This window comes from Frieseomelitta varia, unplaced genomic scaffold (genome assembly GCF_011392965.1).
Source record: "Frieseomelitta varia isolate USP_RPSP 00005682 unplaced genomic scaffold, Fvar_1.2 scaffold_372, whole genome shotgun sequence".
In the NCBI taxonomy this organism is placed as follows: Eukaryota; Metazoa; Arthropoda; class Insecta; order Hymenoptera; family Apidae; genus Frieseomelitta; species Frieseomelitta varia.
In genome coordinates, this window is record NW_025110115.1 from 729,182 (window position 1) to 745,358 (window position 16,177).

A 16,177-nucleotide genomic window follows, 5' to 3' on the forward strand; every position below is an offset into this window, starting at 1 on the left:
ATTTAAAGGTGAAGACATTTAAATTTCTGATTTTAGAGTAGTGTAATTTTTGAATTTCAGAGATGGACAATTGTTGTGTTTAATAACCACATGTGAAGATATTTAGATAAAATTTTTGATTTTAGAGTAGTGTAATTTTTAAATTACAGAGAGAATTTATAAATACAATTTATTATTATTCATTAGAAACTAACAACTATTTACTATATGTTTAACAACTATTTATTATTTATTACTAATACGAACTAGAATTCTTAGTCTCGAAATAGTATTATCACTTTTATTGCCTGTTTTCCCATACGAGAAAGAAAAGAATTTCTTGAAGGATGCAGGTTTAGGAGAATAATATTAATGCCTAATTATTCATTTGTCAACACAATGAGAACTTTTTGTCTAGATGAATTTTGCAGACGGATACACGAGCAGACATGTAAATGAATATTGCACGAAGCGTGAATGATTATTACGTAAATGGAAATACGTTAAGAAAATGACGCTCTGAAATTTTCCACGCGAGGAAAGCGAGACTTCAATTACGTAATAGGGAATAACACAGCGCGAGTGTCATTTAGAGACAATAAAACGATTAAGAAAGTCGATCGCGTTAGAGGAATCAAGATCGGTCACCATCGTTAACTCCAAAATAAATTTCAAACTTCAAAGTCTTCGACTTTGGCAACTTCCGAAGGAACGGAAGAGAATTTTCTCTTTCCTAAAATTCAATAATTTCCAGTTACTTCGATGAGAAGATTCTAATTTTCACAAATGAGAGGTGAAGGCAAATTGTTATTATTTCTAAAGTTAATAAATAATTAATTTTTATCGTAACCTGCAGAATACTCTCAATTGTTTCTATTTGAAATTCTAAGGAAAAATCTGTTCACTTTGTATCATTCTATACCTGTATTACTATACTTTGTATTATTCTATATTAAATTTATTATAAATTATTGTTACATAATTCTATGTCAAATTTATTATCAAAATTATTATTATATTATTCTATATTAAATTTCTTATCAAAGTTATTATAAATTATAGTTCTAAACTATAGTTAAACTATAGTATTGTATAGTATAGTACTATAGTATTATAGTATTATCATAAATTATATTATTCTATATCACCTAATTTACTATCAAAATTATTATAAAATTATTATTATATTATTCTATATTAAATTTATTATCAAAGTCATTATAAAGTATAGTTCTAAACTATAGTTGAACTATAATTATCATAAATCATATTATTCTATATTAAATTTATTATATTTTATATCAAAATTATTATAAAATTATTATTATATTATTCTATATTAAATTTATTATATTTTATATCAAAATTATTATAAAATTATTATTATATTATTATATATTAAATTTATTATATTTTATATCAAAATTATTATAAAATTATTATTATATTATTCTATATTAAATTTATTATCAAAGTTATTATAAATTATAGTTCTAAACTATATTTAAACTATAGTTATCATAAATTATATTAGTCTATATCACCTAATTTATTATCAAAATTATTAAAAAATTATTATTATATTATTCTATATTAAATTTATTATCAAATTTATTATAAACTATAGTTATCATAAATCATATTATGCTATTGCTATGCTATGTCAAATTTACTATCAAAATTATTATAAAATTAATAAAATATTATTATATTATTCTATATCAAATTTGTTATAAAATTATTATCAAAAGATCGATCTTATTAGAAATTGTTACTATTAAGCGGAATATCTTTTACTAGTTCGTAAATGTAAAACACAAGTGCACGATCGTCAGGTACAGTTTGCACAACAACGCGTCTCGCGTAAAATTCATTCAGCGATTCGAAGGCTAACGATCATCATACCGTGCAATGGTGCAATGACGTTGATTGTAATTTTGTAACAACCAGTCGAGCCACTTGGAAACATATCACTGAAACTTTTCTCTTATGTAAAAGACATTGGGAACCGATGACTTTTTCATTCGGTTATGCGACACGAGGATTATTTACGTAATTACGAACAAAATCGATAACGATCGCTGTGCTGACGAAACGTCGTTCGTTTGAATGAAATTTGTAATTTCGATAATGCAAAAACAGGACGTAGACGTGTGCACGTCAGGTATAATTAACAATAGTATATAATTTATTTAATTGAAATAAGGTCTCATTTGTTACCCTGTGAAATATTTTAATTGTCGCGAATGAACGATCAATACACAATTATAAGTTTTCATAGTCACATAGTAAGACTATTTCTTAACAGATTCTTGTTGTTTTTAATTATTTTTCAAAAATTTCCTTTCATTCGTTTCGGATGATTGAAAATTATTCTGCTCGCTGTCTAGTACTAGAAAGCCAGAAAGAAATTAGTAATTATAATCAGCAACTTTATCGGCAGTATATTGCGTACCGAGGGCAATTAGTGAAACGTCTCGATAAATGTTTCTCTAGACAACGAAAGCTAAATGAAAAAGGAGGTTCTGCTTACGTCTGACGAAGATAACATCGAAAAGTGACGTTGATTCTCGCTCGACCTTGAGAAGAACTGCGCGTCGGTGAAAATTTTTTTATCAAGTCAAAAAGCGTCTAAGTTATATCGTTATACACACGTTACATCATCGAGAAAGCGATCCTCACAAATCCAGACGCAGTGCAAGAGAACCGCGTGAAACGCAGAACATCTCCAATTCTCGCGCGTTTCTCAAACTAAATTCTTATCTAGAATCGAATCAACATAGAATCGACTCGTCGTATGCGTGAAATTAAACAAACTAATGAACGAGCAAACACACTTTCCGTCCGTCGTGTGATTTCAGTCACGCTGTCTGTCGCAAATCAAAGATGAAACGGCAGCTTTGCAATTTCAGGGAATCGAAGGAAATGAAGAAAGTTAGAATAGAAGCTAATGACAAGCGAATGATAACGGATGATCCCAATTACGTTTTTTTAATCGATCGTAGTGAAAGTCGCTGAAGGAGAGAACTTCAAAGCGCGAGTTTACGACGTGAAAAAAAACATAATATTAGTTCGAATGAAGAATGAAGTAAATACAAATACCACAAAACGTTCGAAAAAGAAAGCAGTAAACGAAGATATAAGATAGGTAGTGTAGAGATAATTCAACGACTGATAATTCGGACATTAGTAACAGTGATTTTCGAAGTACTGAAAAACTCGCGTGCGAAATCTCGTTTTCCAGCGACACGAGAATCGCATTGAATTCACCTTGGAAACTCCAGAAAAAGGGTGCTGCTCGCTCGAGATAGAGTGTAATAGGTAGATAAGAAGATAATGGTTCGTATCAAATCAGAAGAGAGCAATCTCGAAGAAAATTATTACGACTACACCGCGAGGGGGAATGATCAAACGCTGCTCGACAGGGGGAACAGAGCGTTTTGCACCAGAAGAAAGAAATTTTCCTACCGCTTCTACTTTCCACGAAGACGAAGGAAACGAAAATTTCGAAATAAACCTTTTTTTTTTTTTTACGTACAAAGATGTTCGACGCAGACGTTAAAAAGCGTGCATCGCTCCCCTTCTTGAAAAGGAGAATTCTCGAAGATATCTACGAACGTTCGAGCAAATTAGATATATGTACGTAAATTAGGCTCGCGATAGGATCGGGCAGTTGCAAAAGGACTAGTTGTACGCGATGTTAAATGGAGAAAGTAGGGAGATACCTTGGACGTGGGATTCCAGTGGCACGCAGTTCGCCGACACGCGTCGATTTTCTACGTAGTCTACTACTAGATCCGAGAGGAAGAACCACGCACATGTTCACTGGCACGTGTCGTTCCACCAAACCATATGTAATTTCACCGCGACTTACTCGCAACGTTCTTCACCACTGTTGCACTCGATAACGCACGGGCCTGAAGAATCTGAGACCGAGAGGGGCAACCATCTCGTAGCAAGAATGCATCTCGAAATCACTGGAATCGTTGCTCCTAATCGATCGACCACGGACGAGCTCGATAAATTGAAAAACATCCTCCGTCTTGAAAGAAATCCTTCCTGTTGCTTCCGAGTTAAAAAAAGAAGAAAAAAAAAAAAAAAGAAGAAGAAGAAGAATTCACACACGCACGTTCACAGGTTGCAACCACGTTCGGAATTTACTCCTCTGGCGGTGGTGGAGGCTTACCGAGTAGCGCGTACATCCACGTCGTCGCCGACGACGAGGAAGCGGCGGCATCCTCGAGGAGCGCAGAAGGCCTGGCGCCTTCCCTCCTCTCGGCCGATGCCCTCGTGCTTCGAGGGTGCCTCTTCGACGACGACGAGGTCGTGCCGCTCGCGGATCACCGGAGCCCGAGTATCGCGAGCCACGAGTATTCTCTTCCTCGACGACGGCGAAGGTCACGTGCTAGTCACCTGGCCGAAAGAAGAGGCGGCCACCTCTTTGGGACGACGACGACGACGACGACAACGACGACGCACACGTCGTGGAGAGGAAGACCGCGACGACGACACACACGTGTGGCAACCTTCGCGATCGTTTGCCGTGCCGCTACTGTACCATTAGAGTTGGTTGGTTGTGTGGTGGTGGGTTGTAGTGGTGGCACACAACAAGCCAGCGGCTTTGCCAACTCGCGCGCACTCTTCGCCTGGAGACGGCCAACGAACACTGAGCGCGGGTGGTGGCGGTGTTAGTGGTGGTGGACCAAGCTAGAGGTGGAAGTGGAACGAAACACACCGCCGGTAGATCCTGGCCGGTGGCACCGATTACCGCTGCTCTCTCTGGACCACGTGCTTTTCCACCTCGCCACCGCAAGTGGGAGGCGACTAAAACTGTTACTTTGCGCTTCTGTCAACGTTGCTTCCCGCTCGTTTGTCAAAATTCCAACTTCCGGCCTTTCGACGACCGATGTGGTTCAGTCGTCTCTTTGGTTGACAACCAAAGTCTTCTCGAGTTCCTCTCAAGAAGATTTTCTTCGCGCCCGATGAAGATCTTTACGACTTGTACGATCGCTGACTATCGTCGATATCTTAAGAATCAGTGGAAAATGACACCTCTGACGTGTCAACCTTGCTCCACGCTTCTGCTCTGTTATGGTTTTGAAAACTGAACTTCCTTCCTTTCGACGATCGATGGTTCGATTGACTGTTCAGTCGCGTCTGTTACTCTTTGATCGACTCACTCCTCGAGTGAAAGAATTTTCTTCCCAAGTCTTCGCATCGAAGAGATTTCTCTTTTTTTTTTTTTTTTTTTGGTTTCTACGACCGCTGATTTGTGTCAATATCGCTTGAAGATAGCACTTTTTTTCTGCTGTGAATACACTTTATCACCGTGCTAATTATTTGCAGCGACGACAGCAAAAGAACCTCTTTGATCTTTCCTTCTGTCTTCACGTTCGCGTATCTTCGATTCTGAACTTGACAGTCCAGTCATTCGTAGAAACTTCGTAGAAAATTCGCAGAAAACTTGATTTTGTTAATCTGACGCTCGAGATTTCGTTTTCTCTGTCGTGCACTTTGAAAATTCGCGGCAGATGGAGAACACGAGGGAACAGACCACGCGGTCGCGTGTCACCGGCGTAAGTGGGAGTGACTAAACCGCCCTACACCTCGGCGCTTATACAGCGCGGATGGCACCGCGACCATCCTACGCAGGTCTAATCCCTCGGGAAGGTTCAACAGGAAACCAATAAGATTCTCGCGCGACCTCCTCGGACCTACTCGCGTCGGAATCGCTCGAAAATTCATTTCGAACTTCGCCTTTCTTCCTTTAACCCTTTACCCTCGAGACAAACCTCTTTCTTCGTATCATAAATTTAGCAATTTATTTACGAAGCGTCGTCACTTCGAGTGAAACGACACAGCGATGGAACTAATCGTTCGAATGGTATATTTTGTTTATTATATCTTTCCAACGTGTGAAATTCCAACTTCCGCTGGCAGCTGACTGCGGACCATAACGAGTGACCGAACCGTATACAATAATTCGTCGCTTTCTTCTCCTTCTGAACACGTCGGTATGACATCACTGGATAGAAATTATTGAGAAGTAATAAATTTATTACTTGTTTTGCCTGGGTTATACTTAAATGTATTTGAGACTGAGAAAATATTGCAATTTTGGGGACAAAAAATTCTCGACGTGCGTGGAAGAGGTTAACCACTTGCGCTGGCAACTGATTGCGGACCATAACGAGTGACCGAACCGTATACAATAATTCGTCGCTTTCTTCTCCTTCTGAACACGTCGGTATGACATCACTGGATAGAAATTATTGAGAAGTAATAAATTTATTACTTGTTTTGCCTGGGTTATACTTAAATGTATTTGAGACTGAGAAAATATTGCAATTTTGGGGACAAAAAATTCTCGACGTGCGTGGAAGAGGTTAACCACTTGCGCTGGCAACTGATTGCGGACCATAACGAGTGACCGAACCGTATACAATAATTCGTCGCTTTCTTCTCCTTCTGAACACGTCGGTATGACATCACTGGATAGAAATTATTGAGAAGTAATAAATTTATTACTTGTTTTGCCTGGGTTATACTTAAGTATACTTAAAACTGAGAAAATATTGCAATTTTGGGAACAAAAAATTCTCGACGTGCGTGGCACGTCATTCCAGCGCAAGAGGTTAACCAGTTGCGGACCATAACGAGAGACTCAAACTGTATACAATAATTCGTCGCTTTCTTTTTCTTCTGAACTCGTCGGTATGATATTACTGGATAAAAGTTATTATTGAAAAGTAATAAATTTATTATTTATTTTGCTTGGATTATACTTAAATATATTTGAAACTGAGAAAATATTGCAATTTTGGGAACAAAAAATTCTCGACGTGCGTGGAAGAGGTTCACCACTTGTGTTGGCTGATTGCGGACCATAGCGAGTGACCGAATCGTATACAATAATTGCTTTCTTTTCTTTCTGTACATGTCGGTATGATATCACTGGATAGAAATTATTGAGAAGTAATAAATTTATTACTTGTTTTGCCTAGGTTGTACTTAAATGTATTTGAGACTGAGGAAATATTGCAATTTTAGGGCAAAAAGTTCTCGGCGTGCGTGGCATGTCATTCAAGCGCAAGAGGTTAAAGCAATCGTCAACGTGTAGGTTTGCTAGAACAAGTATACTATACAAGAGTTAATGATAGTTTCAATTTCTGGAAAAATAGTATCCTCCATCGTTTTCTAAACTTTCGCAAGAAGCAATAAGAAGTCTAGTTTATGTGAATTTCTTTTTTTTTTTTTTAATTTATGGTTAACGTCGAATTTACGATCTTCTTTTCTAGACGATTATATCTTATGGTAGATGTTAGTTTCTTTTAGACAGTTCAGGACATTTTCTTATGTGTTTCTGCGACGTCAGGGCTGCTGGTGATGTTATTTTGTATTTTTGCCTTTGAGCGTGGTACTCGCTGCATTCAAATAACAGATGATGGGTTGATATTATTCGATTGCATTGGTTGCACATTGGGGGTTCATTTTTTTTTTTAATAGGTACTCATGTGTAAGTTTGCAGTGTCCTGTTCTAAGCCTTGTCATAACTATTCTGTCTTTTCTTTTTGTTTATGTGAATTATTGAGTGTCAATTGAGCGTCATTTAGTAGAAATTTCTTCTTCTAAAATTCTTTTGTTCTTCTTATGTCATTAAACGTCTGTATTATTATAATATTACAAATTATTATAATAATATTGTATTAGCAGTATTATTATAATATTATAATATTATTATAATAATATTATACAAGCAATATTATTATAATATTACAAATTATTATAATAATATTATTATTATACATTACATTATTATAATAATATTATTATTATACATTACATTATTATAATATTATATAATATTTGAAAATTACACACAAAAGATATGAATCCATTCTAATTTTCTAATATTTAAAATAATGACACATACAATGGGTGATCGTTTAACGAACAATACGGATACAGTCTTAGAACTGGATTAATGGTTCGTTAACTGATCATCCATTGTATTCGAAAGTATTAGAAAAATATAAAAATGGATAAAATACGTGGGGAAATAAATTGAAAAATTTTGACCACTTGTGTCTGAACAAAAAGCTTCAATTCAGAGGTAGCGGAAGTTATCTTTATTTTTTTTACCAACCTCTCTGTTGGCAAGTTATTTGGCAACGTGAGAATTACTTGGATTTAAAAAGACAGATCGTTGAAAATGTTAATGACGTTGCCCATTTCCATAATGGAATATTTGCATGAATTATTTTTCATCTGTTTTTCTTTTTTCTTTTTTCTTTATTGACACGGGTTTCGTTAATTACAGTGCGAAACCGCGATAATAGCTCGCATCCTGGAAACGATCTAGTCGCCTGAAATCGTTTGAGAACTGCGTATTACGTGATACGTCCGAGAAATGACATCGATATCGAGCAATTTCAATTCTGACTCGGATGGAAGATCAACAATCACGTAATTTCCTTCTTTCGGTTTCGGGTGCAGCCTCGTGAAAAATTCGTCAAGTCGTTTGAATTCAAATCTCTCGACTTCGAGCAATCCTCGATGGAGAGAGAAAAGAAAGTTGCTTTTTTTCTTTGGACGTATTACACGTGTTTTGTAAAACATCTCGAAAATTTCCTTAGCACTGTGACGAGACACAATTATACTGATTTGAAAAAAATAAATTTCAAAGATGAAATGATACAGAAATGTATACATTTGTAAAATTGTTGCGAAACATGCGTTTCACGGAGGTTGAGCAATTATTTCGATGGTTCGTTATATTTGTGGCGAAGGTAATTATTATTAATACTAATTCTATATTTAAGTTACATATTATATGTATAATATAATATAATACAATATAATACAATATAATATAATATAATACAATACAATACAATACAATACAATATAATATATATAATATAATATAATACAATATAATATAGTATAATAATATAGTATAATATAATATAACATAAAATAATTATGTATACTAATTGCATAATGAATTAAATACTTACAACAGTCATGTACATAATTTTTATATAAATTTTCAAATTGGTTTGAAACTTTTTATCGCTATAATAATGATATGTCTCATGTGTTACAGTGCTAATGAAACAAAGTAACAACATACAAGTATTTTCGTTTTTATTTTTATCATTTGACGTGTAAATTAGCGACGACACGTTTTGATCAATTTTATCATGACGTAACGCAAGGAGGAGAGAGAGAGAGAGAGAAACTAGCTAGAGAAAGAAAAAAAAATGATACACCCGCGATTTTATCGTCCTCGAAATTCGAAGGAAATCGAGAACGCGAACAATGAGGGCCTCATCCCCTACGAGTTGCTTCCCCTTGAGCGTGCAAGGGGTCATTGGAAAGCTTCCAATAAGGTAACGCGAGGGTTACTCCCGTTCGAGAGAAGCGCCGTGTTTTGAAACCCGGTTATTGAAATCAAATGAGCGTAAAAATGATACAATTAATTCGATCAGAACATTTCGAACAACCGTTCAAAAGGAAAATATAATTAAATAATCAAATAGTCAAATAAATTAATCACTGCACCTTAATTCGATCGATCGCGCTGATCTTAACGAAATTAAACAAACCCTACACGCGTAACTTGGCAACTTCATAAAAAATCCCACTGACGTTTCCACGTGGAACTGTGTTGCGCGTATTTTGAAAATTTTCAAGAACGACAATCAACCCAATCGACTAATTGATTCGTTCCACGTGCACCGATTCAACGATCATTTGTTATAGCTGTTGCACAGCGACAGCTCGAGACGGTGTCATCACCTTTAAAGCGTGCATTTTAAGGAATTTCTTTTCGATATCTATCAGAGGAAGCCGACGAAGTGTGAATTGTTCGTGCCAGACGTTAATACCAGCATACGCGTGTTTATGGGGGATTCAATGTGAGAGTAAAAGAAACCAGTTATTCATCGAGTCGATAAATATATATATATGTACGTGAATAAACGTGCACGAGGGAAGGTAATGCGACAGAGAAATAATGGCAAACACATCGAGAATGATTTTCAACGTTTCACCCCCCCCCCCCCCCCCAGGTTTCTGCATTTTCTTTGCTTTCCACATGATACGAATGCACTTTGCAAGTGTGAACAACACTGGTCCGCTCGATTTGAAAAATTGCAGTCCATGGAAGAATTGCAATTCATCGATAGCGATCCCTTCAACAATGAAGAAGACGTGGAATGACGTTTGCCGACTTCTCGTACAGGGACTCTTCGTAAACAGGAGCAACTCGAAGGAAACGACGCGTGGGGGAGCGTAGATGTTTTATGAAAAAAGTTTCTCTTATTATTTTGTACGAATCGTAACGGTACTCGGTCGATATTCGGTCACAGTAAATATACCGTCGTATACGTTGCATGTTTGAGAATTTCGTGTCTCGTTCACCAAGTTCTGTAATTGACGTTTCTAAAATTTTAGAACTGTTAGAAGTGGTCAATTCTCAGGCAACGTGTTTGTTCTTAGAAAAAATTTTCAGCAAACAAAGTTTGGGTAATACTTGTTTGGGTAAAATTGTCAAGTGACCAACATTTTAAAACTTTCTACAGTGTGTCCTGGTACAACCGAGTAAAAGGTGATTCTACGTAAAAAAAANAAAAAAAAAAAAAAAGAGTTGAAAATAAAGAATAAAATTCTTTCAGTGAAGCCTTCGTTTTTTAGAAAATCGAATTTGAAAATTGATCAACCTCACGTGTAGGAAATTTTTAAGGAAATATAGTTTCTTGAAAATCGAGCCTTACTCCACACTTTTCATTTATTTTTGCAGATAGAATATGTGTGTCCGGTACTTAATAAATTTTCCTTCGAAAACAAACTCTTTCTTTTCGTCTCATTTTTTTACGTAGAATCTTACTCGGTTACAGAATACTGTATACGTGATAATTAAACATTCTTTTATCCAATAAATCGTCTAAAATTTGGTAGCTCCGGATGAAAATATCCTCGTTAACCTCTTGCGCCAGGCACGTTGAGAATTTTTTGTTCCAAAATTGTAACATTTTCTCAGTTTTAAGTATATTTGAGTAAACAAATAATAAATTTATTACTACTCAATAATTTCTATTCAAAGAGAAAACGACGAATTATTGTATACGGTTTGGTCACTCGTTATGGTCCGCAATCAGTTGCCAAGCGCAAGGTGGTTAAATTGCCAAAAGGAAATTTCGCGTAGACGAAATTTTCCGTGACAAACGAATCGCTGTGTCGATTGTTATTATTGTAAATCGAAACTATCGTTTTCAAGCGATATTCGTTGGATTAGATTCGAAGTTATGTTTTGAAATTTTGCACATCCGTTTCATCACGTTTCAAGGAAACGCCGGTTTAACTTTTTGTGCGATTATTTTTTATTAATACTTACATTATCATACGTCTCCCACGTTCTAATACTTTTAATAAAATCATTTCTGATTCTTTCACTTTCAAACGAATACAACTCTATATATATATACAAACCGTTAAAAATGATAAATTACGGAAAACATACAGCAGTTGGAGCAATAATACAAAAATCACGCCGTTTGTTATTTCAAAACAAATGAAATTCGAAAATCCTGCCTGGAATCGAAGATCAACGAAGATCGAAGTTGCGCGGCATTTACGAAATCTCTCGATCACCGATCGACGCCAAGATTCCGTGAAATAGTCGATATAATATGATTGTATTAATTAGCGCTAATTGCACGAATTAAGCCCGATCGCAGGCGGACCGATCTGTTTGTAACGCAACGGTAATTGTCATCGTCCCCCGTTGTATCATCCACCCCCTGATTTATGACGGACAGTGACGTTTGAAGTGACCACAGAGAGACATTTCTCCGATCCCTCCTCTAAATCGGCCCCGCGTACTCATTAGCGTGATTTTTCGGTAACCGGAGATCAGCCTGCTCGATTAATTTACGTTGATTTCGCACGCTGTTACCCCTCTCTCTCTCTCTTTCTCTCACTCGTACAGCACGCTTATCCAATTATTCGCGGAGAAACCGTATGCATGTATGTACGTATGTATTTCAAACAACCGATCCTTAACCTTTGTTAACGGGACCAGCCCATCGGCTTACCGGCGCGCCGTGAAATATTTTCGAAATGGAATATCTCGCCGGCACGCGAATATAATCCTCAAATGTGACAAACGCGCGCCAACCAGTTCACAGGGGTGGAAAATTGCGACAACCGAGTGCGACCTCTCGATCGAGCATTTGTCGCGTTTCCCCGTTTTCTTTTTTTTTTTTTTTTTTTCCCCAGTTTTCAGGGCCATTTTTTGGTTAAAATTGGCGCCGTGCGACGTAACTGCGAGAAATGCAGCAAGCAACGCAATAAAAAAGAAAAAGTAGACAAAGCAAAAATTAAAAGCCTATTTACGCGCGTGGTTTAGGTGACTTCGATATGACTGACGACGATACAGTACAGGGTGGGCCAAAAGTTCCTTTCCACTTATTTTTTTTTTTTTTTTTAATAAAACATCAAAATATAAGAAACAAAATTATAAAGAAAAATATATAATTCAAATATAAATATTTTATATAATATTTACTATTTAGATATATAATATTTACATAATATTATATATAATATTTATTATTTAAATATATAATGTTTATATAATATTTATATTTAAATATAATTTACATAATATTTAATATTTAAATATATATATAATATTCATATAATATTTATTATTTAAATATAAAACACTTATATAATATTATATACAATATTTATATAATATTTATTATTTAAATATATAATGTTCATATAATATTTATTATTTAAATATATAATATTCATATAATATGTATTGTTTAAATATATAATATTTATATAATCTTTATATTTAAATATAATTTATATAATATTTAATATTTAAATATATAATATTATTATAAAATTATCATTATTAAATATTAAATAATATAATAAAATATTAAATAATAATAATTCAAAAATATATAGAATCGTAGATTTAAGCAATAACTTTTAGCTGTAGTTTAATTGTAAGTACGACTTAACGAAGATCAGCACCTGAAAAATAGCTTCGAAGAGTCGCAGAAAAAGGGAAAGCAGACACATCGAAAAACCAGATGGCCGACTGAAGGAATGCGTGGGAAAAGGGAAAATGTAGACAAACGCAACGTTTTTTTTTTTCTTTTTTTTTTAATGCAGGTTTAAAGTCGCATCGACAACGAGGTCATTAACAACTAGGTTTAATTATGCGCTAATTTTGTTGCCAATAACTCCCTAGTACTTTAAGTGTTTCAATTGAAATTTACTTCAAAGGGCAGTTCCTTGATTGGTACCAATTTCGAGCAAATTTCTTTTTTACTAATTATGTTAAAGTGGCTGAAGTGTATATCGTCGGAATTTGATCTCGTTTCTGGGACGATTTGACACGAGGCGAGATAATAATCTATCAACCGACGACATTCGTTGAAAGTGCTACGAATCGACGATTGTCGATTGATTATTGAAAGTCACGAAGTTCAGCGTGCTCAAAGGTCTCTCTGTTCGTGTGAAATTTCTTTCGTTGAATATCGTTCGGTTACTGGCAACCGTATATCGAGGTATCAATTATTTTCTCAGATTGCCGAGTGACCAGAGATTCTGTCTCCCCGGAGTTGATTGGTAAGATAACACTGGTCAATCTTGTGCAACGCGATATTTCCTTCCAGAAAAGGAAAAGCCTGCCTGCCCGTGAAATCGTATTCTTCTGTTCCCCTAATTATGCTCATATAACGAATGAGCCTTGTAATAAATTGAGGTAATACTTTTGACTCGACGCAGTCGGAAATACTATTGGAATTAAAAACGAGAGTCGAACAACTGGATGATATTGATACGAAACATTTTTAAACAACTATATTATTCACTTGAAGCAAAAGTATATATATATATATATATATATCCATTGTGACAAAAATATTAGCATAAAATTCAAAAGGAAAGCGAGCATACCCTCAAATCTACTTCGAGCAGTTCCGCTTGAGCCTTCATTTGGCAGCATGGCCCAATTATCTGTAAATAAAATGTTCGATCGTTACTTTCGAAAGCAGATTGCCAAATTTTGAAAATAATTTTCTCAAATGAACGAACTCGTGTCGAACGTAATTCAATCGTCATTTTCCTTCGTTAAAGAATCGAGTTGGTCAATTCATCAACACTGTCGCACAGTTAATTATAGAAACCTCCGAAAGCATTGTCTGCATCAACTTTTCTAACGAATCTGTCGATGCGCAGAAAATTCAAGACACGTGAACATGAAGTGGATTTCGCAAAAGAAGCCTAACATTGCGTCTGGTATACGCGATTTCGCATTGGAACGCGAAATATGTATGTGTTGGGTAGCGGTTAAAATTACAAAGAATGACATGTTCCATGTGAACGAGGTTCAAATTACGCATATGTTTTTCAGTTTATAAATAATCCGATTTAAACGGACTACTTCAAAGGACTATTCTGTCATCACGATACACAAACATTAAATGGAATTATTTAACGGACAGAACATCTACGAAACTATCGTCTAATCGATGTTGCGATAATTATACGAGCTGTGCAAAGAGATAACAAGGCTTCTTCGTTTTTTATCAATTCGTTAACAACTAATGGAAAGTTTTCATTTCATCAGTGTCTTTTTAATAAATTTAGGTTACTATATTTGTATTTATAAATTGTATAATATTTATATTTATAAAATATAATATAAATATATATTTTCAAAATATAAATTATAAATTATATAAATAGTATTTTTAATATATATAAATATATATTTATGTACTTTAATATATTTATATTATACCTATGTTTATATTTATAATTATAAATACATAAATATATATTTATATTATATTTATTATATTTATATTTACAAATTAAATATAATATAATAAATATAATATAATTTATTTTAATTATTATTAATAATTATATATTATATAAATATAATATAATATATTTATGAAATATATTATAAATATATATTTTCAAATTATAAATTATAAATTATATTTTTAAAATATATAAATACACATTAAATATATATTTTGTATTTTAATATGTTCATATTATATCTATTATATTTATATTTATATTTATAAAATGTAAATATATATTTTTAAAATATATATTTATGTATTTTAATATATTTATATTATATTTATCATATTTATATTTACAAATTATATCCGTAATTAGAGAATTCGTTGAAACTATCTTGTCAAACTATGTTTTAAATCGTTTCTTGTGTTTCTGATTCGATGAAATTTGCCAATAAAATTTAACGCTGTAATACATATAATTGTTATATATATTGTTTAACAGTGCGATATACATAATTATTTCATCGTTTCCTTCTTAATGGGATAATAATAAGTACTTTATATGTATACGTGGAAATAAGAGTTGTTCATTAATGAATTGGCTTGGATCGATAATGATTAATAAAGGAAAAGAAATTATTATTTACGAGGCGCGAGCATTTACTCGTAAGTCAAATTAGCGGATCTCCTCTCTTTGGGTCATTGTACGTTTTTATAATTGGCTCGATAAAACTCGTTAATTAAGTTGGGAATTGTTCACTCAGACGTAAAGACGAAACACGACGAACGATCCTCACCTTCAAACCAGCCAAGACGTCAAATTAAAAAGCACTCGCGAGGAGACCAATCAACAGGAAAATAAAGGCGACTTCTTTAATTCTCATAAATATCGTCAAATATAAATATCGTGCCACGACTCACAAATACTTTTATATTGCTTGTGCTGTGCGAAATGCTTGGAATCTTTCATAAAAGTGGTAAAGTTTTAAACAAATGTACATGTATAAAAATTGCAGGATATTTTGTTTTCAACGCGTATAACATGATTTACACTGTACTATGTGTGCTATCAAATTTGATCGACATAATCAGTCCTGTCACGATTTTCCAATTCTTATAATTTTCAATCTTACTCCAAACAAAAAGCATCGACAACGTTTCGAGAACCAACACCCCAATCCCAAGACCTTCTAGCTTCAACGATCAAAGCGGAAATAGAAGAATGGAACAGAATTTGGACTACGACAAATAGAGCCAAAATACATGACATAGCACACCATTTCTATCAAAAAATACCAAATAACAATCTAAGCAGAAAAGAAAGGATAGCTATGACCAGG

At 34.2% G+C, this 16,177-nt stretch overlaps 1 protein-coding gene across 10 annotated transcripts in view; it reads right to left on the bottom strand.

Annotated features, from left to right (window-relative positions):
- LOC122531095 (protein cycle) overlaps positions 1–16,177 on the bottom strand; it is a 92,242-nt gene that overhangs the window by 61,966 nt on the left and 14,099 nt on the right. For 7 of the 10 annotated variants that reach the window (XM_043658685.1, XM_043658686.1, XM_043658684.1 and 4 more), the window contains exon 2: positions 13,972–14,031. The exons of 1 other annotated variant lie outside the window; for it this stretch is intronic. In XM_043658685.1, coding sequence (XP_043514620.1) covers positions 13,972–14,020 — 49 coding nt within the window. In that variant the 5' untranslated portion in view covers positions 14,021–14,031. Of the gene's footprint in view, positions 1–3,704; positions 4,016–4,165; positions 4,850–13,971; positions 14,032–16,177 lie in introns of those variants that run through there. 2 more of the 10 variants (XM_043658691.1, XM_043658692.1) reach the window with 2 other exon arrangements.